The 26550-nt window shown below is 44.8% G+C and overlaps 1 protein-coding gene across 2 annotated transcripts in view; it reads left to right on the top strand.

The window, feature by feature from the left end:
* TMEM241 (transmembrane protein 241) overlaps positions 1 to 26550 on the top strand; it is a 106621-nt gene that overhangs the window by 35408 nt on the left and 44663 nt on the right. For both annotated transcript variants that reach the window (XM_081149657.1, XM_081149658.1), the window contains 9 exons: positions 1461 to 1538; positions 5199 to 5224; positions 8365 to 8416; positions 9753 to 9801; positions 10454 to 10499; positions 11626 to 11661; positions 12547 to 12581; positions 18357 to 18426; positions 22475 to 22568. In XM_081149657.1, the coding sequence (XP_081005783.1) occupies positions 1461 to 1538; positions 5199 to 5224; positions 8365 to 8416; positions 9753 to 9801; positions 10454 to 10499; positions 11626 to 11661; positions 12547 to 12581; positions 18357 to 18426; positions 22475 to 22568 (486 nt within the window). The remainder of the gene's footprint in view (positions 1 to 1460; positions 1539 to 5198; positions 5225 to 8364; positions 8417 to 9752; positions 9802 to 10453; positions 10500 to 11625; positions 11662 to 12546; positions 12582 to 18356; positions 18427 to 22474; positions 22569 to 26550) is intronic.

Genomic DNA, 26550 nt, shown 5'->3' on the forward strand with positions numbered 1-26550 from the left:
TCATCATCAACAACAACACAGACAACAGCAAAAGCCCATGCCCCTTACCCTTCCCCCCACCTTGTCAAGATTATCAAATTGGGAGAGACTGCCCTTCTTAGCCAACAGCCCGGCTAGAGTCGGCGTGCGTGGGCACTCCGGTGTCTTAATCCACTGGAGTGTTACCTTTTCAAAAATATATATATTTTCTCCCTTTTTTGACGCGAGGTTGATTCCAGTCATTCAAATATTACCCTCGCTTCAGTTTCCCAACTATCCCCTGAATGTGGACACTTCTCCATCTTCACTGCTACTACCAAATTCAGGCCACCAGCTCTTCATTCCCTGTCTTAGTTTCCTGTGGCTGAAAACAGCAGAAACGTATTCTCTGCCAGTTCTGGAGGCCAGAAGTCTGAAATCAGTGTCACTGGGCTAAAATGAAGGTGTGCCAACAGGGCCACACTCCCTCCCGAGGCTCTCGGGGAGGGTATGGCTGCTGGCATTTCTTGATCTGTGGCCATATCACTCCAGTCTCAGTGTCTGTGGTCCCATCGTCTCCTCCTCTGTGTGTCCAATCTCCACCTTTTTCTTATAAATGCATGTGTTTGCATTTAGGGCCTGCCTGGATAATACGGGGTAAATTCCCCATCTCAAGATTCTCAGCTTGGTTACATTTGCAGAGATCCCTGTTTACCATGTAAGGTGGCATTCACAGATTCAGAGATTAGGACATGGCTGTTTTTCTGGTGGGAGAGGGGTGTTCAGTCTACCATACTCCTAGGCTTTTGCAGTGGTCTCTGCCTCCTGTCCTCTACCCTGCACACAGCTTTAGACACACAGTCAAACCATGTCACTGTCTGCTTTAAAACTCCTCAGTGGTTCCCATGGCCCTCAGCATATCCTGATTCTCTGATATGGTGGTGATAACCTTTCCACCTTCTCACCAGCCTCTCCCTTGCACCTTATGTTCCACCCCACTCAACTCCCTCTAGTTCCATGTGAGCCAGGTTCACGCTCTCCTCTGGGCCATTGTGTGTTCCTCTGCCTGCAACACTGTCCGTTTTGTTTGGCTCACTCTAGTTCACCCTTCAGTTCTTGGATAGACTTTGGACTTCCTCCAGGAAGACTTGCTCTTCCCTCATTGGGTTAGGTGTACCTCCATAGGGACAGTCTCCCTATCATGTGTCCACCTTGTTCACAGGATGTGTCCCCTGCACCTGGCAGAGTGCTTGACACAAAGCAGTTGCTTAATAAATGTGTGTTGTTGAGAATACCATAGGCGGGGGCCTCTACATCCACCCTACAAGCATAATACTACAACCAAGAGCACCAGTCCATGCAGAAGAGTTGTTGCTGGAGAGGATTATATCTGTCAATGCCAAAAGTTCCCACAAATCGTTATTTTTAAGCAGAAATCAAGAATTATATAATTATGAGATCAGAGAAAATATTTTCATGCTTATTATTCTGTTTTCTTTCAGGCCATTCCTGTGTTTCTCACATTGCATAATGCAGCTGAAGTTATCATCTGTGGGCACCAGAAGTGTTTTCGGAAAGAGGTAAATGATAACACAAAATGCTAGTTTCACCTCCCTGGCTTTGCATTTCAAAGACACACCTTTTTTTTTTATGGCTCAAATTAGTGTCTACCCTCTCCTGACATCTGTTTCCAGTCAAGACTGCCTGACAGTGGTTATTAATTTCAAGCACCACGGTTTTGACATCCTTTTAGTTCACCAAGTGTACGTGAGAGTGCTTGTTGACCCGAGTGGAACTCCACTCCAGGCCAGGCCTGAGCAGGGCCTCGGGATACCAGGGGGCATCGACTGTGGGCCTGGTGGTTCCCAGCCTCAGCTTGTCCCAGTGCCACGCGGACATCAATGTCAGAGCTCTACATAGGGTGCTGGGGGCATTGGCCCACCCTGGAGACAGGCATTCCTTTTTCTTCCCAGCTCAGCTCAGCCTCAGACCACCTAGAATAAGTTTCTTCACCTCTGGGCCTCCAGCTATGAAAAGGGATAGTGACTTCACCCAACTCATAGAGTTGTTGGGAGGGTGCAGGGCGGAACACGTGTTAAGTGCTTCCCACAGTTTCTGGCCTGTAGTAGGTGCTCTGTACCTGTTAGCTGTATTGATTAACATTATTAGTGGTGGTTTTAACTTGGTCCCTCTTTGGGGAGTTCCTTTTTTTCTAACATCTTCCCATTTGAAATGATTTCATATTAAAATTTGGGAACTCTTAAACTAGAGAGGCTGGTAAGCCATTCGGGCAGCACACTTCTTACAAGTATATGGGAGAGAGAGGTCCCTCCTGTGGCTGAGGCCACTCTGCACACCTCTGCACCCTCTGTCATCCCTGCCTGCTACTCAGAGGCAGCTCCGTGGATTACCTACCCTCCTCTTTCGTGGACAGTTAACCTCTCCCTTTCTGCTGGCTTTATTTCCCTTAGCCCATAAATATGCTCAGTGTTCTCAGTCCAGCATGGGTGGAGCTCGCTCTGGGAGACCCACTCACATCAACTGTGTTTATAAAACCAAACCTCAACAGGAGAGCCAGCACGCTTTGCCCACGCACCCCCCACCCCATCTCGTCCTTGCCCTTCCCCGCCCCTGCGCCTAACAGAGGGTCGGCCTCCGTGCTGTCCACACCCTCGTGTCCCTCTCCCCTCAGCCAGCTCCTGCTTCTGCCCCACCATTACCTGGAAATCGCTCTGGCTGAAGTTACTGACGGCTTCAGGTACGTGGCTCTGGTGGTCTTTTGCACCGTTCACCGCCCTGCACCCTTTTCTTGACTCTTAGCTCACTTGATCTGCATTCCCCCCTCCCTGCTGGCCTCTTCCTAAGTCTCCTGCTCTTTCTTCAGAGCCACCGGACCTTCTTTTTCCTTTGTCTGCGCTTCAGGGTCTCCCAGGGTTCTGTCTTGGGAGTCTTTTTGTTCCCACGCTATGCACTTTCTGGACAATCTCACCCACATCCGTGGCACCAGCTACCTTCAGTACACCGGTGACTCCCAAGTCTCCATCTCCAGACCTGTGTCTTCAGCTCAGACCCCGTGACCTGCTGGCCTCCTGTTCTCCGTCTGGCTGTTTCCTGGGCATCTGAAATGCAGAGGGATCACAATGGAACTGACGTGTTTCTCCAGACTCGATTCTCACTTGGCAGTCCCAGTCCCGATCCTCATCTCCCAAGTCTGAAACAGCAAATGAGGGCTAGTGGCCTGAAAGGGCGGCCAGGGTGTCACTGCAGAACTGACAGGTGGGCTGTGGCAGAACAGTGTCACAAACGGTCAGGTTGTTGGGCTAGGTTGGCTCTTCCCAAGCCCTTTGACCTTGGGCAAGTGACCTAATTTCTCAGTGCCTCAGTGACCTCACATGTAGCATATAACCCAAGACTAATTAACTCGGATGCAGTCAGTCAAGACTTGTAGAGCGCTTAGAACAGCAGTGGCCCTGAGTGAGTAGCCCTTGGAGTAAGTTAGCCAACTCGGAGCAATGTCAGATATTTAGTGTGACTTTTGAGGCTTATACTGACCCAGTCAGAGCCCTGAGTTAGTACCAGGACTTACCACTGGGTGATTTGGGGACTGAGGGGCCTGAAAAGGGGAATGCCCTGACATGAACCCCCAGGTTCATGGAACCCTGGAGGTATGGAGCTCAGTAATTACTTTATTGCTCATTTTTTACTCTCCATACCTCAGGTTCTGGGCTCCTTTAGTCTGAGGGGTTTAAAATAAAAAAGGATTCTCTCTGCCCTGGCCAGCGTGGCTCAGTGGTTGGATCCCTGTCCCCAGTTGGTGCACATGTGGGAAGCAACCAATCCATGTATCTCTCTCACATCGATGTTTCTCTCTCTCCCCCTCCCTCCCTTCCACTCTTTCCAAAAATCTATGGGAAAAAATATCATCGGGTGAGGATTAACCCCCCACCCCCCAAAAAATATTCTCTCCTCTGTGGAATGGGTGAACTCTTTCAGGCACTGGACTGGTTTGCTACCCTGTAACGGAAGCCCCCAAACAATTACTAGATGAACATGTTACTCATGGAAGACTTGGGGCCATCCCTTTTGTCTCTATCCCTCTGTTCCTACACTTCCACCAGTCTGTTGAGATGTTGGTTATATTTAGCTCAGAACCTTTTAGTGACACATTTTCCCCATAATGGGGATGGTTATCCAGGTATTAAGAGCCAGGTCATCCTTTCCCTAATGAAGGGATAGGTGTCCCCGCCAGGGGGCAGTGGAGTCAAGGTTGGCATGTCCTCTGTACTGAAGGATCTAAAAATGCAAGCCACTGCTCCGTACACAACAGAATCTGTTTATTAAAACAGTGCATGATAGATTATTTAAAAATGTATGAAGACTTGAGATCCCCTTCCTAGCAAACCATGTGTTACTCTCATCAGTACTTCCCTTTTAAACAACATGCTCATACTTCACATTTCATCTGAACTGGAGTAAAAAAATTATAATTTGTCCTCAACTAGCAAAATAACCCTTCTAAAAGGTTCAGAATTAACCTGTTATTCTTCTTGACCATTTTCCCAGTCAAATATAGAGCAATCTATGCTTCCCCCTGCTAGAACTTTCTTCCCAAGTGCAATGACTAATTCCCTTAAACCGAACTCACAAAAAAGGAGGTGCTCAAGTTAGAGTCTGCATTAGAATTTCTTTATTTCAGGCAGCTTTAAGGGCTAAGTTGAGATTTTCTCAATTTGCTCTTTTTTTTCTTTGTAAGGGTGGAGTCAAATGTCCCTTCTTCTTTTTTCCTGTTTCTTAATTTACACATCATACCAGAGAATTTATAGCACCGCTGAGAGTCAGAGCTGGATTAATGAAAGGAAAATTTAAAGAGACAGACAGGAATAGGAGTTGAGCACGAGCTTAATTTCCTTTTTTGCATAGGTGACATCGGTTTCTCTCTCTCTCCCTTTCGCGGTGCGTGAGACACTGGAAGGCTTGGCCCCAGCGTCATGTTGTTTTTTCAACAAGTAAACATAATTTGAAAGGGGACAGTGGTAAACCTGCACATGCAGGGTGCTTTGCCGAGGTGACTCAACCCTGGGGCTCTGAGTCAGTCTTCATCTGGTCCAAGCAGGAAAAGCCTCAACAACACTCAAGGGCAACAAGCTGTTAAGCCCCCAATAAACTTGATCTAAATGTTTTCTCTTAAGAAAAAAAAAAGTTTTTAAAGAGTAATCATAAATCTCTTTATTTTCACACAGAAAACGTCTTCTACAAAGATCTGTAGGTAAGTTTAAAACAAAATAAAACCCACAAACCTCTAAAATACAAGATTTAACCTGATTTTTAACTTCGATGATGAACTGTTTGTTGAAGATTTGTACTTGCGAGTTGACAGAGGAATTTACTATAAATTCTCATCTACCCCAATTTTGTGTCTTATTCTAAAATTTACTGTCTCTCTCTTTTTCTGAAATATTTTATTCCTAAGGCAAAAACAACCCGTGCTAGATTTCAGTTGCTGATGCCCAAAACTTTACAAAAAGTTGCGGAACACCGGAGAACAAAAATGGGAAACAGGGAAAGGACTTAAAATTTTAAAAATCATGTTTGCAATTTATTGGGTTTTTATAATCTCCATGGTGGAAAAAGCACTGGTTTGTGAGTCCAGGGATCTGGGTTGAGATCCTGGGCCACCGCAAAGTGGCGGTGGGCAGATGTCATCACCCTCTGCGCTCAGTTTCCTCAGGCAGGGCCCTGTGTCCAGGGGTGCTGATTCCAACCTGGACGCCCTGTTCTCCAGCTGCTTCCCGCCTCCTCTGCAGGAGCTATGAAGCTCAGTCCTGTAGATAGAAACCCAACAGAGATGCTTTTGTTTCAAAGATTTCTGGGCTTTCATCCAATCTCTTTTTTTGACTTTATTACAGGCTGCTACTTGGGGGGAAAAAAAAAAAAGAAACATCAGGACTTACCCTCTTGTTTAAAAGATTAGCAGGTGGTAAAGAGAGGCATTAAAGCCCACTAATACCTGATACAATTAGGTATTGCTCAAGGCCAAGTTTTGTGGGAAATCAGGGGCTGTCTCACACCTGGCTGTCCTCTCCTCCCCTCAACCCCAAGGGGTTGTCTGTTTGAGGGGATCTCTAATGCTCACTGGCTGTGGATGGGGAAGTGTCCTACATTCTAGAAAGCCTTCCACTGAAGGTAGACACCACACTCATTAGGAGTCTCCTCTTCTCCCACCAAAAACCTTCCTATTCCTGTGCAGTCCCAGAAAACTTTCCTGACAACTTCCCTCCACTCATCCCACCCTTTGCCTCTGAGCCCCTTGGCATTCTGGTGCCTTGGAGTCTTCCATTTGTGTGTGTGTGCCTTGAAAGTTGGCGAGGCTGAAGAAAAAAATAAGTTGGTGGGCTGGAGAGGAGAACCTTCCTGTGCCTCAGGATGTCCCATGTTGCCCGAGCTTCCCAAGGTTGTGAAGCCCCAGCTCTGAGGTGTCCTTCCTACCAGTCCTCCTGGCCCAGGCCCAGCCAGCCACGCCCGTCTGTTGGTTACACAGCTACACGTGATGACAGCAGTGAGGACTGTCGGGTGTGGGGCTGTGGACAGAATTGATTAGCATCACTATTGGCAGTGGACGTGGGTTATAAATACTGGGTTGTTGTGTATTACATATATGTATGTACATATAAATTATAGAATTCTATATGTATAGGGAATATATATTGGTATGAGATGTCATCGGACAAAGTCCCCTAAAAGTAAAAATGTTGTATTTTCTGCTTCCATTCATGCCTTTGATCCTTTGCAGTTTGCTGGCTAATGGAATGATCAGTAGTGAAGGGGCCCGACGTTACGTATTTTGTTGCATTGTGAAATGGAAAGAGGGGGAGATAGTATGTGATCATTTGGGCTTTGTGTTTTCTGGTGCCTTCTTTTATGAGGAGAGAATGGGGAAAGCTAGAGGGCAAGATCTTTTGCTACCTGAGACCTAGAAGAGATTTACTAAAAACCAGTGATTACTCCAAGACACAGCTCTAAATTGACTTTCCAGTGAATGAAGGTAGCTTTCTGAAAATATCTGTGATTGGCAATGTTACTTGTTCGTGCAAGAATTTTTAAAGTTTTCATTATGGAAATTTCTAAACTTATATAAAAGTAGAAAGAATAGTATAATGATGCCCTGTATATCCATCACCAGCTTCAATCGTTTTCAACTTATGTATCCACCCAGTGCCTCCTCACTTCAGCAAATCGCAGGCACCACGGCATTTCATCTGTAAATATTTTAGTACGGATGAGAGATTTTCCTAATAAAACCTTTTATTTGGGAAAAAAGTATAAACCTACAGGAAAAGTTGCAAGACTATTACAAAGAACTCGCATGTACCTTTCACTTAGATTCACCCATCGATGATATCTTTTCCGTTTGCTTTCTCTGTCTTCGTAGATAGATATACATACATATCATATAAAGTAAATAAGAATATGTATATAGAATTATTCTTACTTTAATTTCTTTTCTGAACCATTTGAGAATAAGTTGCAGAGACCATGACCTTACCCCTGAATACTTTAAAGTGTATCTCCTAAAAATAACAATCTCTTGTATAAACAATGCTGTTATTAAATTTAGAAAATAAGTATCTTGTATAATATTATTATCTACCATTGAGCCCATGTTCAAATTTAGCCAGTTATCCCAATGTTGTCTTTTATAGTGACCTCTTCCCCCAAAGATGTTGTGTCTCGTGTGTATTCTTTGGTCTGGACCAGTTCCTCTGCCCCTCATTGTCTTCACTGCCTTCGCATTTTTGAGGAGCGTAAGCCCACTGTTCTGTGGACTGTCCCTCCATTTGAGTCTCAGTGTTTGCTCATGATTCAGCTCAGGTTTTGCATATTTGGCAGGAATGCCGAGTGAGTGATGCCGTGCTCTTCTCAGTACATCATATCAGGAGGCACACGACGTAAATCTGTCCTACTATTGGAGACATTAAGTTTGATCATTTGGTTAAGGTGATACACAAAAGATTTTTAAGGTGCTTGCCATGGTGTTTTCTTTGTGGCATAATTGTAGTCTCACTGCCCAGTTTTCCATTAGTGTATTTTTTGGAATCTATAGTTAAAAAAAAAAAAAAAAAAAAAGACCTCCTGTTATTATGTGTTTCACAGGGATACTGTTTTTCTCCAGCGAGCCAGCTTTTGTTTTGCAAATGTCCTGCAAATGCCTGTCTCTGGGGGAATGGCTGGTTATCAGTGGAGCACAGGATAGAAAACGGCGAAAGTAGTGGGGTTCTCAGAGGGAAAACAGGGGACCTGGGCTCTGCCTCAGCCAAGCCCCAGTCCATGTATTTCAGCCTCAGCGCTCTCTGGGAAATTCTTTGAAGCTGAAAAGTGAGGCTGCCTGTTTTATTTCTCTCTCCACAGTGCCCTCTTCCTCCTGGCCGCTGCAGGATGCCTTCCCTTCAATGACTCCCAGGTAAGTCCAGGTAAGCGCATCTTGCCTTCCAAGTATCTTTTACTGTCTGAAGCCTGCATGCATGAGCAGATTTTCCTAGTCCTTCCTGTTAGAGTCAGAAGAACCCTGGCCTGTGCAAAGGCATTTAATGCTCTCAGGCTGGGTACCTGTTGGCCAAGGCAATGCAGAGGGATTTTTACTTTGTCAGGCACTGAGGACCCACCCTCACCCCCACTAGTCATTTCATTGCTGGGTGTTTTTTCTTTCTTTTCTCCCCCAGCATTTACTAAGTCTTCATGAAGTGTCAGGCACTGGGCCAGGCTCGGGGGATACAAAGAAGAATTGTCCTTGTCCAGACCGAAGTCAGAGTCTAGTCAGAGCAAAGGGGAGGAGAACAGATGATTAACGAATAATTATAACCCTGGGAGGCATGGGATGCTGTGAGGCACCTAAGAAGACTTGGGGACTCAGGAAATGGGAAAGCTAACAATAATAGGGAGCCTGCCGGGTGCCGGGCTCTGTGCCTTATTTAAAACCTCACAACAATTCCATAAGGGATTATTATTATCTCCATAACTAAAGAATAATGCAGCCCAAAAGGTCACCAGCTAATGACTAAGTGGGATTTTAGAATTTAACCCAGATCTTTCTGGGCTCTGCTTTCTGGACCTTATCTTGAAGGGTGAGGAAGAATTAGCCAGGAGAAGAAAGCAGGTGTGGGCAGAGTACTGGAGGTGTCCTAAATATGGTGGAATTCAGCTTTATTGAGCACCTACTATGTATGTGTGTGCTTCTATGCTAATTTCTGGCTTCCTGGAAGTTACAGTCATGTGAGGGGTGGAGACAAAGACAGGTAATAAGTAAAATAGTGTTGAGTGAGATAAACTCCTGTGCAGACAAGGAAGGGAAGATGAAGAGGGGCTGAGCTGGTGGGGGAAGCCTTCGTGCTTGGGGAAGTGCAAGTTCTCTTTCTCTGGAGAGGGGGGCAGTAGGGAGCACTGGAGGTTGACAAGGGCTTGTCACAGAGACTTTGGGGTGTCATGAGTGTGGGTTTTATCCCGAAGTCACCGGAGGACTGCTGAATGATTTTAAGCAATAGATGGCATCATCAGATTTGCCTTTTAGAGACTCAAGGGCAGCGTGGGGAGTAGGGAAGGGGTGCTGGAAGCAGGGAGCATGTTAGGAAGATGTCATAGGCAACTGGATGAGACATGAGGAGGGACTGACTCAAGGCCCAAAAATCCTGTCTTGGCACCTTTACCTGGCACTGTGTATTGACATTTAGGGTTTCTGATTGCCACTCTGGTTTCTGTTTGTCAGTACCTATAGCTATTTTTCTTTAAATCTTGTGTTGCAGTTTGATCCAGATGGATATTTCTGGGCTGTAATTCACTTATTCTGCGTAGGTAAGTTTTAAAACAATGCTCACTTAAATAATTAAGGCTTAATATTTAGATCTTAGTGTATATCTACTTTTTAGCGACTTGGGACAATAGGGAAATTAAATACAGAATGTCAAGGTTGAAATTAAATGGACATTCTCTGGTTTGATTTTCCTGTTCAGAGGTTTCCTCAGTTGTTCCATTTCCAATATAGTCTCCTCTTTTTCATGACAAACATGAATTAACTCACCACGACTCCAGTTCTGCTTGCTTGAGTCCACCTGTGGGATGCTGGTTGGTTGTCTCTGAAAACTGTGGGAAGAGATCCAGAAGTTTGTGCCAGACACTCTCATCAATATACCAAAAAAAAAAAAAAGTAACTGGGTGAAATAAAAGGACCATGCAAAGGCAACCGCCAGCTTCTTGTCCAGCACATCCTCCTGCTCATCACAGCCTCCCCCAGCACTCTCTGTACTGAAGGGCAATATCACGGGGATTATCCTATTCGAATCCTTAAAACCCTCCACAGTGTTGTTGGCCTCCCCCTGTGGGCTGTGGGGGACCGTCCTAGGGAAGAGGGGCCCTTCTCCGTGTGGATTTTGTGCCTCCCTGGAAGAGCAGGCAGCCCCTTCGGCAGGATGCCCTGTGCCGGTAACACGTGTGGCTTCATTTTCAGGGGCTTATAGGATACTCCGGAAGTCCCAGAAACCCAATGCATTAAGGTAAACTTTTAAAGTTTGGTGTGTTGTTGTTTGGTTAAGGAAAGGGGTGGGACCCACGGTGCCAGGGGCTGCTTCTGTTCAGCCAGAGACTCCTCAAGTCTGGGTGGCAGTGGGGGCAGCAGGCTCGGCCCCCGAAGCCCTTTCTCTTGATTTTGATCCATTGCAGGCCGGGTACCCCAGGACCTGAAACATGCCACCATCAGTGAGGAGCATCAGATGACATTTTAACAAAAATTATAGGACCAGCTGCTTCAGACCCCAGTTTACTTCTTCCAGCTCAGGGGCACAACTCTTTTTTTTTTCTTCTTTCCTCAGCCCCTTCCTAACTTGACTCGGTTTAGACCCAGAAGTCTCCCCAGCCTGTAGCTCTGTGCTGGGGTAAAATGAGGCCTTTGTTGTGGGCAGTCAATGGACCGGCTTTGGCGAATGTAGATGAAAAAGAGAATTCAGGCCTCGGTTGGGCTGGAGCTGTGAGGTCAGAGCCCCGACTCGGGCCATCTGGCTTCTGGGTTCCAGGGCCCTTCTGAAGGCCCAGAGGGAAAAGTCTGGAGGGAATGGCTCCTGGAGCAGATTATACACTCTGAGGATGTGTGACTTTGGGTCCCTCGAGCACCTTTTGTTCTTTTAATAAAGTGATTTTGCAGCAAAAAGCCAGTTGAGTTGCCGGATAAAATATGGGATACCTAGTTAAATTTGAATTTCAAATAAACAGTGAGTAATTTTTTTAGTGTAAATATGTACCCTGTCATATTTGGAGCATGCTTATACTAAAACATTGTTCTTTACTTGAAGTTCTGATTTATTGGGGCATCCTGTATTTTTATTTGTCAAATATAGTAGCCTTGGAAGCTAGTCCACTGGTCTGAGATTGCTGACATTCCTTTAAAGTGGCAAATGAACACATAAATAATCAGCCAGAAGTGAAAATGCATGTGACTGTACTAAACTAACAAATGTTTTTTAAAAATGAGCCAGGAACTAGTTTTGAGTATGAAGTGTGTTTATTGATAATTTATAAATGTAGTAACTTATATGTATATTTAATTTATTAACACAAGATAATGACTACTCTGTATATGTAAAACACTTATTTTATGATTTATCTTTTTTTTTTCTTATTCCTTAGTGATATTGACCAGCAGTACTTAAACTATATATTCAGGTAAAATATAATTTATATTTTCAAAGAGTAACATATATTTCTAGAGCTAATGGATTTTTATTTTCCAATAATATTTTGACCTGGGAGTTCTGAGCCAATGTGTCTGCCAGGGAGGCAAGCTAAATAATTTGTGGTAACCAGAAGTTGAGGAAACCAAATAGCAGTCCTGCCCCAAGGCCAGACAAGAGATGCCTCTGTCTGCCCCCACATTTCATAAGGCTGAGTCTCTCCCCAGGGTGTATGGAGTCTGTAAGACTAAGGGGACATTTTCCCCCAGAGCCCATAACCTCCCTTCTGGCCTGGGCCCTGGAGTTCCCTGCTCGAGTGGTCTGCAGCTTGATTCTGTCTTCTCAGCTCATTCCTAGACCCAACGGTGTCCAAGGAAAGGCTGTTAGTGGAAGCGATACCATTGTAATTAACTAGTTGTGAGTACTGGAAAGTAACAAGGGGAAGGCCAAATTTTATAAGCATGCCATTTGTACAGCTTTGCCAGGAAGCTGCAGCTTAAGACTCTCCAGGTCTGTTCCCTGCAGATCCTGGGGGAATGGACTGGACAAAAGAACAGAGGGCAGCCTATTTGTAGTTTAGAGTCTGATCTGTTTAGCTTACAAATCCTCTTTTTCGATGGGATGAGTGTGATAATAATTAGTGGAGTAACTGACCCTCAGAGTGGGGCATGCATGGATGCTTATTCTGCCCAAACCTGAAGCATTTCAGAAGATTCTCACTCACTGAGGAGCTGGATTTAGGCAGAGTGAGACCAATCAGTGCAGATCATTTGCTTGTAGGCCAATTCCACTAATTCCTAGGAGAGCGGTTGGAAATGCCTGCTGTTTTCTCAGTGCTGGGGAAGCTCTGGTGACGGCCCTGCTATTTCTTTTTCAGTGTGGCGCTCCTCGCCTTTGCATCTCATCCCACAGGTAGGCACCATCTCACTTGTTTGTTTGTTTTACACTGCCCGTTTGACACAGTGCCCTGACCCTGGGCACATCTCTGAGGGACACTTTGCAGGAGAATGTGATTGCCTTCCATAATGTCAAACTCGGGCATTAGAGATGGCCCACATACTTGAAACTGTTCTTCATAACTCATTACAGAGTTATTGCCCATGTATTTAGTTTTATCCCGTCTTGAATTTTGTCGTGAATGTTTTCATCGGATGCAATCTCAGATGCGCGGGCAGGCGTCATCTCTGCCGAGTAAACTAGTGCTTGCGTTGCCTCTTCTGGTTTCTTCGTTGAGTGTCCAGAATTGCTCTTCAGTTCTAGTGCTGAAGGACTAGGTGAGAAGTTCAAATTCACCTTAGCTCCAACTGACATCCTTGGACCACTTTTTATCATATGTTATCATCTCATCTTTATAATTTAAAGAAGTCAAGTTTTAAAACTTACCGTTATCTTGTTGCTGCATTAATTACTCTATAGTTGTTTTTCAGATTCAGGAGTTGTTCACAATAACTGTAGTCCACTATGGTGTTTTACTTTGAAAGGTTTTGAAGTTGATGCCAAAGAGAAAGCAATAATATCTGTGTGTTGTATGGCTAAAATACATGCTTCATTGACCACACTCCTTAAACTGTTTATTGACCATTTGCTATGCATAAGGTGGTTCCAGCCCTCAGGGTCTCAGTTCTTTTATCTGTAAAATGAAAAAGGTGGACTGGATTATTTCTGAAGCCCCTTCTAGCTCTCATATTGTGACCAGGACAATGACAGCTTTATGCTCGTGTTTTATCTGCTTCACACTGTTTGAACTGGTATCCTTAAGGAACTGTTGGTAGCGACTCAGGTAATGTTTCTAGATTGTATATGATGAAATCAAACCCGTGTCTCATCAGGATAATTTGAGTTACTTTTGTCTCAATGCATCACTCTGCACTTGCCCACACTGAAGCACACCTGCCGTTTTCCGCCCATTCCCACAGCCGCAAGTTATCTCACAACTATGACGCTGACTGTTAAGTGCCCTCTCCACAATCATTTGTTGAAAGCCTATCATTTGTAAAATAAGAAATCATACGAAACCATGGTGTTATCCCTAAACACGATGGTATTATCTGCTTACCCATACTGCTGCTTGTCTGCTATTAAATCATGCCTCATGTCATTCCTTTGTGCAGCCAGGAGGTTGCCACTCAACAGATACTAAAGAGCCTACTAAGCATCCTGCCCGCTTGAAATGTGTTTTAGTCAAAGGCCTTTGGAAAGTTATGTTCGCTGGTTCTTCTTGGTTGACATGTTGTTCATTTACTCCCTGAGTGATTTCTAGTGGGTTTGGTGAATAATTTTCACCTAAAGAAATCACTCTGCCTTTCAACTAAGAGGTTATGCTTGTTCATTGGTTGCACTCATGATTGTCAGAGCTGGAAGGAATCTTGGTGATTATCCACGGTGCCACCACGTTTTACACATGAGGAAATTGAAGCCCAGAGGAGATGAGTGAGGGGACTAAGATAATGCAGAGGAGCTGAGTACAGAGGGAGGCCGGAGCTTAGGTTGGTCCCCTGACCCTCTGTCCAGGTTTTTCTTTTTAGATGCTTCCTTTTTAGTGATCGTACATTTTATTATAAAGTCTCCCAAGTGGGTGAATACTTCTGTCTGATGTTCCTACATTTCTTTCTGGAGCTTCTCTTGGTTTGGGGGCATTTTGTCTACCAGTTGCCAGGCACAGTGACTGCTGGGAGTCATACATTTTAGGCAACATTCCCACATTTTACCTGAGTTATAGCTAAACTTTTAGGTCAATGCTGGAATACCTTGGGCACTTAGTTACCTTCCAAAACGCAAAGTGGTCAGCAGCCTAAAGTTATAGACTGGCCTGGGCTGAAGAGTAATTTAAAATAGGCTTTGGTTTCTTTGGGAGGCGATGAGGATGTTCTAGAATGAGGTGGCGGTGATGGTTGCACAACTCAGTATGTACTAAAAACCACTGGATTGTACACTTTACGAGGGTGACTTTTATAGTATATGAAATATATTTCAACAAAAAGCACAGAGGATCAAAAAGGAAATCTCTGTTATTTGAGAACTTGTTTGGAGCTCAGGTATGCCTGAAAAATATATTTGCAAGGATCAAGTTTTCTCCAAATTATATTTTAAGTTTAAAAAGAAGAATGGACATTAGACATCCGCTGCTCATGTCCCGTTCCTTCTGCAGGCCTTGATCGCACCCTGTGGTGAGTGATGGAGGGTAGGCCTGTGGTGAGCAGCTCAGGGAGTTGTGAAAGCTGTGGCATTCATCAGAGAGAGGCGTGGTGCGCTTCCCTGGAAGGACTTCTGGCTGTGTCTTTGGCTTGTTGCAGTTTTTAGGTAGCTGAGGTGGTATCTTTGAAGAGGCCAGATATAGAAAGTTGGCTTCTGAGGAGGATTTTGCTGGGCTGATGAGACTGGCTGTGACTCTGGTGTCAATAGCAGAGGTGACTTCTAAAGAAAATGCCAGTTTTCTAAAGTGCTGTATCACGTTACACTCCCACCCAGAAACGTGTGAGAGTTTCAGCTGCTCCACATCTTCACCGGCATTTGTTGTTGTCACTCTTACTTTAGCTCTTCTAGTGGGTGGATGCTGGTCTCTCAATAGTGCTTTTGACTGAGCTGTCCTTCTCGCTTGCTCATGAGTGACTAGGAAGGTAAGCTTTCTTGCAGGTGCAGGTGACGTGGCTTAGGTTACAACCTGTGGGTGCACTGGGATGTGATGGTAGGGGCCAGGTAGATAGTTCTCCACATTCGTGAAGGGGGAAACCCTTCAGGCACTGGGTTGCCTTCTTGGTGGGTGGAATCTACCTCCCCTTCTAATCTTTTAACCTCATGGTTCATGCAGAGGCTCCAAGGCTCTGAGAACCTTGCTTCCCCTCAAACTAGTTTAAGCAGTAATAAAGAAGAGAAGTTATTCCTGTGTTTTGAAAGTTTGCATTTCATATTTGTATGGGGCCCCTCTACTTGATGGTCAAGAGAGAGCATCTCAAGGCACCTGAAGAGCAGGGGGACCCACAGGAATCTGACCCAGAAATGACCTTGTTACCTGGCATGCCTATTGCTCGTGTGTGAGATAAGGCAAGCGGCACTAATCACTTCTTGGAACCAACCTTCCATTGTCCTGCCAGTTCTCAGGGCTAAATGTGGTGAGAGGAAATTTTCGTGATGTCCAAATATCAATTATGCTTGAATGCGGTAAAACTGTGCCACACTTTCACTGTGGTAATTCATGCTCTCTGATCTTCAGAGGATGGGCTTCACTCCCTCGCTCAGAGAGCCAGCAGGATTTTAACTGCGGAGCACAGGAATGAAGGCTCAACCCAGGCTTTATTGCATCAGCTGCATGTTGATGCCACAAAATGTGTTTACAACTCTTGAGCCACTTAATTTGTGCTTAAGTTGTGCATTCTGCACTAGATGGTGCAGGAATGTTGTTTTTTTGAGCATCTTTACACATTTTTTTAGGCTCCTGGATCTAGTCCTCATGTGGTTGGGGTCAGCCAGCCACACACTGTAACAGCTTCGAGGCTATTTGTGTCTCAGTCATTACCCTTGGCTGTGTAGAGGCTGGTATGCACCCTTCCTGTGTAGAGCGCTGCTTTAGTAAAAGAGGAAGCAGGCTGAAGGCACCAGAGGGCAGGCGTTTGGGTCAATTTGAAACTGAGGACCAGCATATTCAGCTGGAAAGTGTTTAGAACATTTTCTCCAAAGGAAGCAAGAGGGGTTTGGGTCTGCTGTCTGACACTCTCAGTTCACTAGTGATTATTGTGTGTCAGGGAGGGGCCTAACCCAGCGGATGCAGTTGAGTGAGAGGGTCCCTGTTCCAGGACTCAGAGTTTTAGAAGGAGGGCAGGCATGAGGTCAGCTCAGTGCAGTTGAGAAATGTGTGGAGGTTTCAGAAAGGGCTCAGAGAGAGCTGTTCTCTCTCTCCCAATAATTTACAGAATCAGCGTTCAGTATTTGGGTGAGGGTTTTAATCTAACTGGATAATTCCCTAGGATGGTGACTTGTTTTGCATTCCCCTCCCCCCCCAGTCTACCTCTGACCCCTCCACAGCCTGGGCCGGACCGGAGAGGTCGCCAACACGCCGAGGGTCTAGCTCGCCTCTTGATGAGACGCTGGGTGCCGAGAGGCAGTGCCCAAGCAATGTCCAGGTCCTGCGTTTAATTTATCTCCCTCCCTGCCCGTGCCTCATTATCACACTGACTGCGCTGCGGTTTCTGCCACGCTGAGAGGGAAATTGGGAAAGGGCCAAGAAGCGACAGCTGCCGAAGAGACAGAGGGAATCCTCCACGGATGTCCCTTCCACCTGTGCAGGGGGCTCTGGCTGCCCTCTAGGACCAGGGTGCCCAGAGTTACCTGGCTGTCACTTCGGTGGGGAAAGGGACTTCAGCTGGTTGTCTTCATGCACTAAATGTCTGAGCCTGGTGATGTTATTTACAAAGTCCCTCCACCAACATAGGTCCCAAGTAGGTGACAAAGGTACTCAGTGGGACCGTGACAGAAGGACAAGAACTCTTAACCTCCTGTTGGGGTGCACAAAATCCAGGTCCCATGAGACCCTCTCCTTTTAGTTAAACACACACACATGCATAAATGGAACAAAACAATAGTCATGATAAAGAACCAACCCTCCAGGGAAATGGGATTCAGAACTTTCCTTCCAATACTAGAGGGTCGAATCATCTGAAATCATTTAGGTCTGAGGAAGCGTAGCCGGCCATTGGGTCTTTTGTCCTGAAGCTCTTTGTCTGTACATCCCATACACCTCACATACTGGAATTCTCAGAAAACTCAGCCCTTCCTGCTCCAGTCCATCCGGGCCTGAGAGATGGACCAAGCTGGGAGCCTGGCAGGCCTGGCTCCCTCCACACCTCAGAAATTCCAGATTTGGAAGGATTAAGCTGTCTGCTGTGGAAATGCTTAATTCCTTTTCTCTGGACATTTTTGGAAGGCTTTCTGCTTTTTTAATCTCCTGACTTCTTGTTTGTGACCAAGTTCAAATTCCAGAGAGGGAAGCAGCCAATATGTGTGATTATTTCCTCTTGTACCAAGTGGAACTAGAAGAATGAACTTACTTCACTAGAAATAAATGTACCCTTTGGACCTTCAACTAAAATGAGCATGCACAGTCGATCTGGCCCCTGCACCGTTTGTGCAGTAATTAAACACAAAAATGAAAGAAGATGTCAGAGGCATGCTTTCATAGTCTGTTTTTAGATATAAGGCAGAAGAGAATAGAAGAATCTTTTTGGGGAAAAAAAAGATTTCTTTTTGCCCTACACTCTGCCTTGGGCAGGGATGGCCACCTAGAGAAGAGGGTGATTCTAGGGTTGCAAGTGATAGGGGTTCACCTTGTGGCTCCACAGTTTGAGTTGTGCAGTCTTAGGCAAACCTCTTAACTTCTCTGAGCTCCAGTCAAAATGCGGGAAATAAACTTCTCTGTTCTTATAATGATTGAAAGAGATAATGTATAAAAAGCTTTTAGCATGGGGCCCTGCCTAGGGCAGACTCTCACTCAATGGGCATTATTATCATCTCACTGTTATTACTCTGATAAGAAAATGCCACTATTATAGAAACCCTAGGAAAGCCAGCATGAGTTCAGTGCCGGGCAGCTCAGTGCTCGGGGGTGCTGTGCTAAAGACCCTTGCCTTGTGTTTCTGGGACAGCTGGGGGCCGAGGGCATGTGGGCCATGGTTTCACCCTTGCTGTGCCCCCCAGGTGATCTCCTCAGCGTCCTGGACTTTCCGTTCCTGTATTTCTACAGATTCCATGGCAGCTGCTGCGCCAGGTAATCTTAACTCACAAAACCCTTGCACTGTTCATTTGTGTGTCTGTTCTACCAGCTATGTCTTCATTTCAGTGAGGTCCAGGGTCACTGCCAGTTATCCAGTGCGAGGCAGAGGGGGTGGGTGCAGGCGTGGAAGCAGCTCCCTGGGCCATCAGCGGGGAGTTATGAGCACCCTCAGGTGCTCAGGGCTGGCCTGGTGCCTTTGACCACCCCTCGCCTGCAGAAGTTTTTAGGCCACAGCAGTGCTTTTCAAACTTGCTGAAGAGCTAGGATTTCCTGACTTTTTTCTTTTCCCCCCTCCATAAGCAATTCTTTTAACTTCAGTATATAACACTAATGAAACTGATAGAGTTCAAAGAAAGATTTGGGTCCATAATCCGACCCTCTCGACTTCTACCTTGGCCTCCCTCTTGCTCCTGAAGGGCACCCTCCTAAAAACCCTCAACTGAACCCCAAGACTATGTGAAACAGATTTTGGAAACCATTGAGTAGGGCATGCCTGGACAAGGCGATCTTTAATATTGGCCTTGGAAAGTACTTGGGGGTGTAGACTGATTAAATGGGTAGGATTAGGTACATGGAAGCTTAGAGCCATCCTGTTTCCCTTTTCCTGCTGTATTCCCCCCCTTTGCTTGACTTTATTACGCTCAGAGGTGGGAAGATTGCTGTGGACAGTCTCAAAGCAAGTATTTGGATATGGTAGAAAAACCGGATGGGCTGAATTCCTGCCTTGCTGCTTCCTAATTGTGTAGCCTATGGTCAAGTTACCCTCATTCTCTCAGCCTTCGTTTAGTTTTCTCATCTGGAAAATGGAAAAATAGTAGCAATGCAGGGCGACTGTTGTATTGAATAAGGTGTTTAAAGCCCTACACGTTGAGCCTGTCCCAGTAAATGATGGCCATCATTATTATCTGCTCGGGTCAACTGTAGATAAAATGCCAACAAACCATGAGCGATTGCTACATAAAAGTCCACACATATAAGATTGCACCTTGTCAAGCAGTGATTCTTTGCAGAGTCAAAAAGCCGATATGTAGCTAGGTACTGTTTCCAATGGGGGTGTGCTAGGACCAAAAAAATCAATATTATATAGAGTTTGCTTCTGCATTTGAGCCTCAGGATGATTTATTTATCATCTTCAGAGAAATTTCAGGAGGACCCTGACAGAATTCATCTTCCCAGTTCCTATCAATTCGGTCAGGCCTTGCTGCTTATCTAGGATGTGTGATGTGTCAGCGCTGTTCCGGTGCCCGTGGACTTGCCGGCCTGTGGTTATTTGGCAGGCTGGGCTGACGGGTTGTGGAGGAGATATGATTACTTGGCATAGGGCAGCACAGTTCACAGCCCCTTGGTGCTGGCTTTGTGGGATGACGTGCTGGCTCCATTTCTGCCTCTTCTTATCTGCAACTTTCTCATAACCCAGCGTGAAAAATCAGGAATTTTTATTCAAAAGATTTGGAACTATTTCTTTGAATTGATTTAATTCTCTCTTACATTTTACCCCCTGACTTCAGTACCAAGCTTAACCTCTTTTAAGAATGTGTTGCTTTTCCCCATCTCATCTCATGGCTCCTCCAGGTTCTGGGGGGGCTCGAAAGGATCCTGGAGGTCTGAGGGGACAGTAGTAGTAGCCAGGACCTGGATACCCCATTAACAGGGAGCCCAGACTCTTTCACTTCTGGGGTCCTTCCACTGATTTCAAGATCTGCCTCCATAGCAAGAGGCAGAAGAGCTGAAAATGGAAGGAGAAAGATGAGGGATCCATGGGTAATTTAGAAATGATTCACAGACATGCAAGTCAAGTGATGGGAGCAAGTCATGGATGCTTTCCTAAGCATGTCAGTCAAAAACCAGGAGTGGCTCAGTGCCAGCAAACATTCTGTGCTGAGGGGAGAGGTCAACAGGGAATCATGCCCTTCCTCTGGCTTGAGGTGGAGAGGAGAGGAGAGGGAGAGGGAGAGGGAGAGGGAGAGGGAGAGGGAGAGGGAGAGGGAGAGGGAGAGGGAGAGGGAGAGGGAGAGGGAGAGGGAGAGGGAGAGGGAGAGGGAGAGGGAGAGGGAGAGGGAGAGGGAGAGGGAGAGGGAGAGGGAGAGGGAGAGGGAGAGGGAGAGGGAGAGGGAGAGGGAGAGAGAGGGAGAGGGAGAGGAAAAGACCGGAGGGGAAGGAAGTATGGGGGGATTGGATAGGCACCTGTGAAGTTGTTACCTCCTTGGACGCAGGGAGTGGATTCCACCCAGAAGAACCCTGAGCGCTGGCTGCCTTGCTTTCCACACTCAATCTCACAGCCATGGGCACCTGCAGCATCTCACTTTGTCTCTCTGGTCAAGAGCATCCGTGGTGAGGTTTGAAGAGCAGTGGAAAATTATTGCAAGAGCCAGGAAACCTGGATTATAATTGTAACTGTGCCTCAGTTTGCTTGTTAATAAAGTGAGACTTGGGGCTGGGGAACCTTTCTGTTCTGAAAAATGTCTGATTTCCATAAGGTAGGTTAGGGACCACTGTGCTCATTCCTACTTTAAGAACATAGAACCTGGGGCAAGAAAAAAGGGGAAAAAGGAAAAAGGGGGGATTTGGTCAAGGTTACAAGGGTCAATAAGCATGGCTGAGAACAGATATTCAGGTCACTTGATTTCCAGCCTGCTGCTTCCCACAAGAGTCTCCTTGCCTTTCGGGTTTGAGTGACTCCATGTCTTACTCCAGAGCTACTCTGCCTCCCATGACTCCAGATGCAAATCTGAACGAATTTGCAGGTCACCTGGGCCAAGCAGGCTGATATAGACACAAGGGAAGCCTAAGGCCTATCTCTGGTCCTGCGCCAAGAATGTGGCTGTGAACTAATCTAATCTAATGAAGCGAGGGCACACACTTCTGTGAAATTTGGCCTTCTTCAATTCAAGCTGCTTCCAAGTAAGCATGTCCAACGTTGATGTAATATCTACTATGACCAAGGCTCCATGCTTGGCCCTGTTGGGAAAATGCAGAGAAACCCAAGATCAGGCCCTGCCCTCTCAGAGTTCATGATCGGAGTTGGAGCCACACACCAGTGCCTCTAATTAAGGTCAGATGGCAGTGTGGCACTTGAGGCACTGCGGGTACAAACAGATACAGCTCATAAGATCTGTCTCTTTGGTTTGGAGCACAACTGCAGTTGTGTCTCATGCTTTTCAATTTTAAATTCCAAATAAAAGTCACACTCATGCCCCCATTTGCATTTATTTGCAGGAAGTGAGCCTCTATCATGAGTCTCTCTGCCATACTTTCTTCCCCAGTCATCCAGCCTCCAAATGTCAGGAAGCACAACCTTTCTGTTTGGAGTTCCCTTTGCTTTGGACTTGGCCACATAGTAACACTTTTGAAAATGGGTCTAGCTCAGGTCACTACCTTCCTGTCCACTGCTGTGTCAGTGCCTTGCTGGTGCAGACCCTGGAATAGCCCCCGAGATGCTGCTCCAGCCTCAGCCCCCCAAGAAGGAGGCTTTTTCAAGCCACACGCCTGGGCTTAGGCATCATTCCCAAAGCACCGTTTCTCTGTAGGTAGACCTGGTTTGGGGGACTTCTGTTACTGGAGCCAGTCCTCCCCTTTCAGATTCTTGCCTGGAACCCAGGGGCCAGTACAGTAGAGACCCTCTGTCCTCATGTGGTGAATTTCCCTTTGGAATGCTTTTCCTGGCAGTTTGTTCTGCTTGAAGAAAAAAAAAAAATTTAGAAGCTCTACCTTGGCAAGCACCAAACTGCGGAAGTAATATGGGAGGGAGCAGGATGTATTGTCCTCCACATTTTTTTCTTTCATGATTTAACCAGAGACCTCCCAAATTTCTGTTCCCCCCCTCCCCACCTCTAGGAAGATGCTCTCATCACAGCTCCTTAGAAAAGTGGAGCTTAATGGGTTTTTTAATTTGGGGTGTTTTTATCTAGAGATCATTAGAAAGCACAGATGAAATAGGTGTGTAGTAATTAGAAATTGACTGGTAAAATGTAACAGAAAATAGTTACCTGTTGGCTCAAAGAAGGCAAGCCTCACTAACAAAAAAAATATTTTCTCCTTCCAGTGGATTTTTAGGATTCCTTCTCATGTTCAGCACAGTGAAGCTGAATGGCCTTGTGGCCCCAGGGCAGTATGCAGCCTGGACTTTCTTTGCTAAGGTAAGAGAGAGAGGAGGGGTGGGAAAAAGTGATCTCAGGGGCCTTTGGATCCAGTGTTCTCAGAGCCTGTGTAACATCAGGTTTGAGCTTCATGAAATCATTTCTAGTCACTGGCCCTTAGACTGATCCTCATTCATTCAGGTAACAATTTCTGAGGCCTTCTTTATCATGCTCCTGGAAGGGGACCTGGGTAAACCTCTTAATTTTCCTGATCTTAATTTCCCCATCTGAACATAAGAGGTCTCGCAAAAAAAGAAAAAGAAAAAGAAAAATCTCAAAAGCGTCTCCAATTCTAAGAAACCGGACTCCTGGCTGCATGGGGCAGTTCTTATCTCCTTTCTTGGGAGCTGTGAGGGTGTCCAGAACTCAAAGGACTTGCCAAGAGGTCTCAGCCCATCAGAGGTGATAGGAAGATAGGCACATGACCAGTGTGGGAGACTTCGATGAAGACTTCATAAAGGGGACTCTTACAAGAATGCCCATGTGTGTATCTTACTGACCGTGGTTGAAGTGTAAGATAGGTGGGAAAATAAGAAGAAACAGAAGGAGCAGGATAGCATCTGTGGGACACGTGATCTTCACTGAAATACTTTGGGACCAGTTCCTTCTGTGGAGCATTTTGTTCCTCTAATGTTTGTGAAGGAGTTAAGCTGCAGGGCCCTAGGTGCTGCTTCCTAGGAGTGGTATTTCTTAATTCATTTAATCTAATGAAATAATCATTTAAATGTATGCTTTTAGTCCACTTTATGTTTGTTGGTTGATTTTCCCCCCATAAAACAAAGGCAAACATTTTTCTTTGAAAATGAGACTTCATAGTGGTATTTTCTCCTGCGTGGTCTATTTTTTTTAGAGCATTGATAATTCTAATTACAGCAGAACGTAGAGAGTGGCTGAGGTACTGACTTCCAGCATGATGGAATGAGTAGATTGACAAATCCTCTCCCCCCCAAATCAACGAGAAAGCTGGACAGAGACTGTCAAAAATATCCATTTTAGCTCTCTAACAATTGACCAAAGGCATGCAATAAACTGAGGAGCATTTATTTGTTCATGAAAACTACAAAACTTTGGGTAGGAACAGCATGAGTCTGTGGCATTCTTGCCTAAGGTTGCTTCCATTCCCTCCTCCCCAGCTCTGTTAGCGTGATCTTTTAACCAGAGCAGGGCAGGCTATGGAAACCAGCAGCTTGTTGGTGCTTAGAGAATACTCCATTTGTAGTATTTTTAGTTAAAAGTGGCCATGTTAGTGTTAAGTGAACAGGAAGAGCCAGTAGCTCTACCGTCTTGTGTTTATAGTCCTCTTTGGGACAAGCAGTGGACCAGTAGTCTAGCTGGGAACTTAATAGATAATTCTGGAAGATGTGAGGGAAGCTTGATAGCTCTCCATGTATCCCAGATTGACCTTAGTCTGTGTGCACGAGCAGCAGAGATGGAGTGTGCCGAAGACATCCACCCATCCCTGGCCAACAGAGCCTGTGTGTACACACAGAGAGAGAGCCAGCAGCAAGGAAAGGCTGGGGCTGACATGGAAACTGTCTGAAATTTGAATGTGCTCCCCAGCCCACACACAGAGTCAGAAGCAGAGAGGAGAAGTCTTTCTGGCTCAAGGTGTGTAAGCAAAACCTCTGACTAGTCTTTGCCAGAACACTAAGCTATGCAGATATGGGGATGACCCCTGGGAAAGCGGGCTTAAAATCAAAACAAGGGGGGGAAATGGGTGAACACTTGAGCAACTGTACCTTATACAGGAGACAGATTTTACAGACTTAGTCCAGACAAATTACTAAGCAAGCAGAACAATACCAATAACAATGCTCTGGGAGGAAGCCAGAGTCCAGAGTTGCTACCATGTATTATGTAAAGTGTCCAGTATTCAACAGAAAAATTAGAGGCATTCAGAGAAACAGGAAGTGTGATTTATGCACAGGAAAAAAGCAGTCAATAGGAACTGTGTCTGAGTGTCCTCAGATTTACAATGTAGCAGAAAAAGACTGCAGTGCAGCTATTTAAATATGTTCAGGCATAGAAAGGAAACGATGTTTAAAGAATTCAAGGAAAGATTCAATGAATACAGAATCTCAATAAAGAGATAGAAATGATTTTTAAGAGAACCAAATGGGAAATCTGGGGTTGAAAAGTGTGACTGAAATGACAAATTCTCCAGAGGTACTCAATAATAGATTTGAGATGGCAGAAGAAAAAATAAGTGAACCAGGAGGTAAATCAAAAGAAATTATTCACTCTAAAGAACAAAGTGTTTTTTTTACAACTGAAGAAATGTAAACAGAGGCTTAAAGACCTGTGGGACAACATGAACCACAGCAACGTATATATAATAAGAATTCTAGAAGAAGAGGAAAGAAGGATAGAAAAAATAGGGTCAATGGTTGACTTCTCATTAAAAACAATGGAGGATAACACATATCTCCCACCAGGAATTCTATATACAGAAAAATATCCTTCAAATATGAACGAGAAATAAAGACAGTCCCAATTAAAGACTGAGAGACTTGTTGCTAGCAGTCATATCAATAATTACATTAAATGTGAATAGACCAAATACCCCGCTCAAAAGTCAGAGATTGTCAGACCGGATAAAAAAACAAGACCCAACTATATGCTGTCTACGAGAGATATACCTTAGATTCAAAGACACAAAGAGGCTGAAAGTAAAAGGATGGAAAAAACGTAACCATGCAAACAGTAGTCGTAAGAGAGCCGGCCAGAGTGACTTTATTAAAATCAGACAAACTAGACTTTATGACACAAAATAATACGAGAGAAAAACAGGGACACTTAATAATGACAGAAGGGTTAATCCATAAGGAAGATATAACAGTTGTAAATGTACACACTCCTAACAATAACAGTCCGAATTATACGAAGCAACAAGTGACAGAATAGAGAAACAATGGTAGTGAAGATTCCAATACTTTGGGAATGCAGACTGATGCAGTCACTGTGGAAAACAGTATGGGCCTTCCTCATGCCTTTTGACCCAGCAATCCCACTTCTAGGAATAAATCCTAAGAATCCTGAAACACCAATCAGAAAGAATATATGCACCCCTGTGTTCATTGCAGTTTTATTTACAACAGCCAGGATCTGGAAACAGCCCAAGTGTCCATCAGTAGATGAGTGAATAAAAAGCTGTGGTACATTTACACAATGGAATACTACTTGGCCATGAAAAAGAAGGAACTCTTACTTTTTGTGACAGCATGGATGGACCTAGAGATTATTATGCTAAGTGAAATAAGCCAGTAGGAAGAAAACAAATACCATAGATCTCAATTATATGTGGAATCTAATGAACAAAATAAACTGATAAGCAAAATAGAACTAGAGGCATGGATACATGGAACAGACTGACAGCTGTCAGGGTCAGGGGGACTGGATGAAAGAAGGTGAAGAGATTAGCCAAAGAACATATATACATAATCCATAGACACAAACAACTGTGAAGGTGAAGGTGAGCAGAGGTGAGGGGGGATGCTATCTGTAATAGTGTCAACAATAAAAATAAAGTTAAAAAAATTGATAGAACAACTAGATAGAAAAGCAAGGTTATAGAAGGCTATAGATGATTTGAGCAACACTATCAACCAACTTGACATAACTGCCACTTATATGATGCTCCACCCACTGACTACAAAATACATATTCTTCTCAAGCACACATGGAACATTCTCCAAGATAGATGTTATGCTGGGTCGCAAAACAAGTCTCAAATTTTAAAAGATTAAGTATCTTCTCTGACCACAAGCAGAATTAAATTAGAAATTTACAACAGGAAAAAAATTCTAGAAAACCCATCTACTTGGAAATTAAATAACATATTCTAAATAGCCTGTGAAACAAAGAAGAAATCACTGGAGAAATTAAAAATATTTTGAACCAAATGGAAACAAAAACATAACATATAAAAATTTATGAGATGCATCTAAAAGTATTGTTTCCAGGGAAATTTATAACTGTAAAC

This window comes from Miniopterus schreibersii (assembly GCF_964146895.1).
Source record: "Miniopterus schreibersii genome assembly, chromosome: 10".
Classification (NCBI taxonomy): domain Eukaryota; kingdom Metazoa; phylum Chordata; class Mammalia; order Chiroptera; family Miniopteridae; genus Miniopterus; species Miniopterus schreibersii.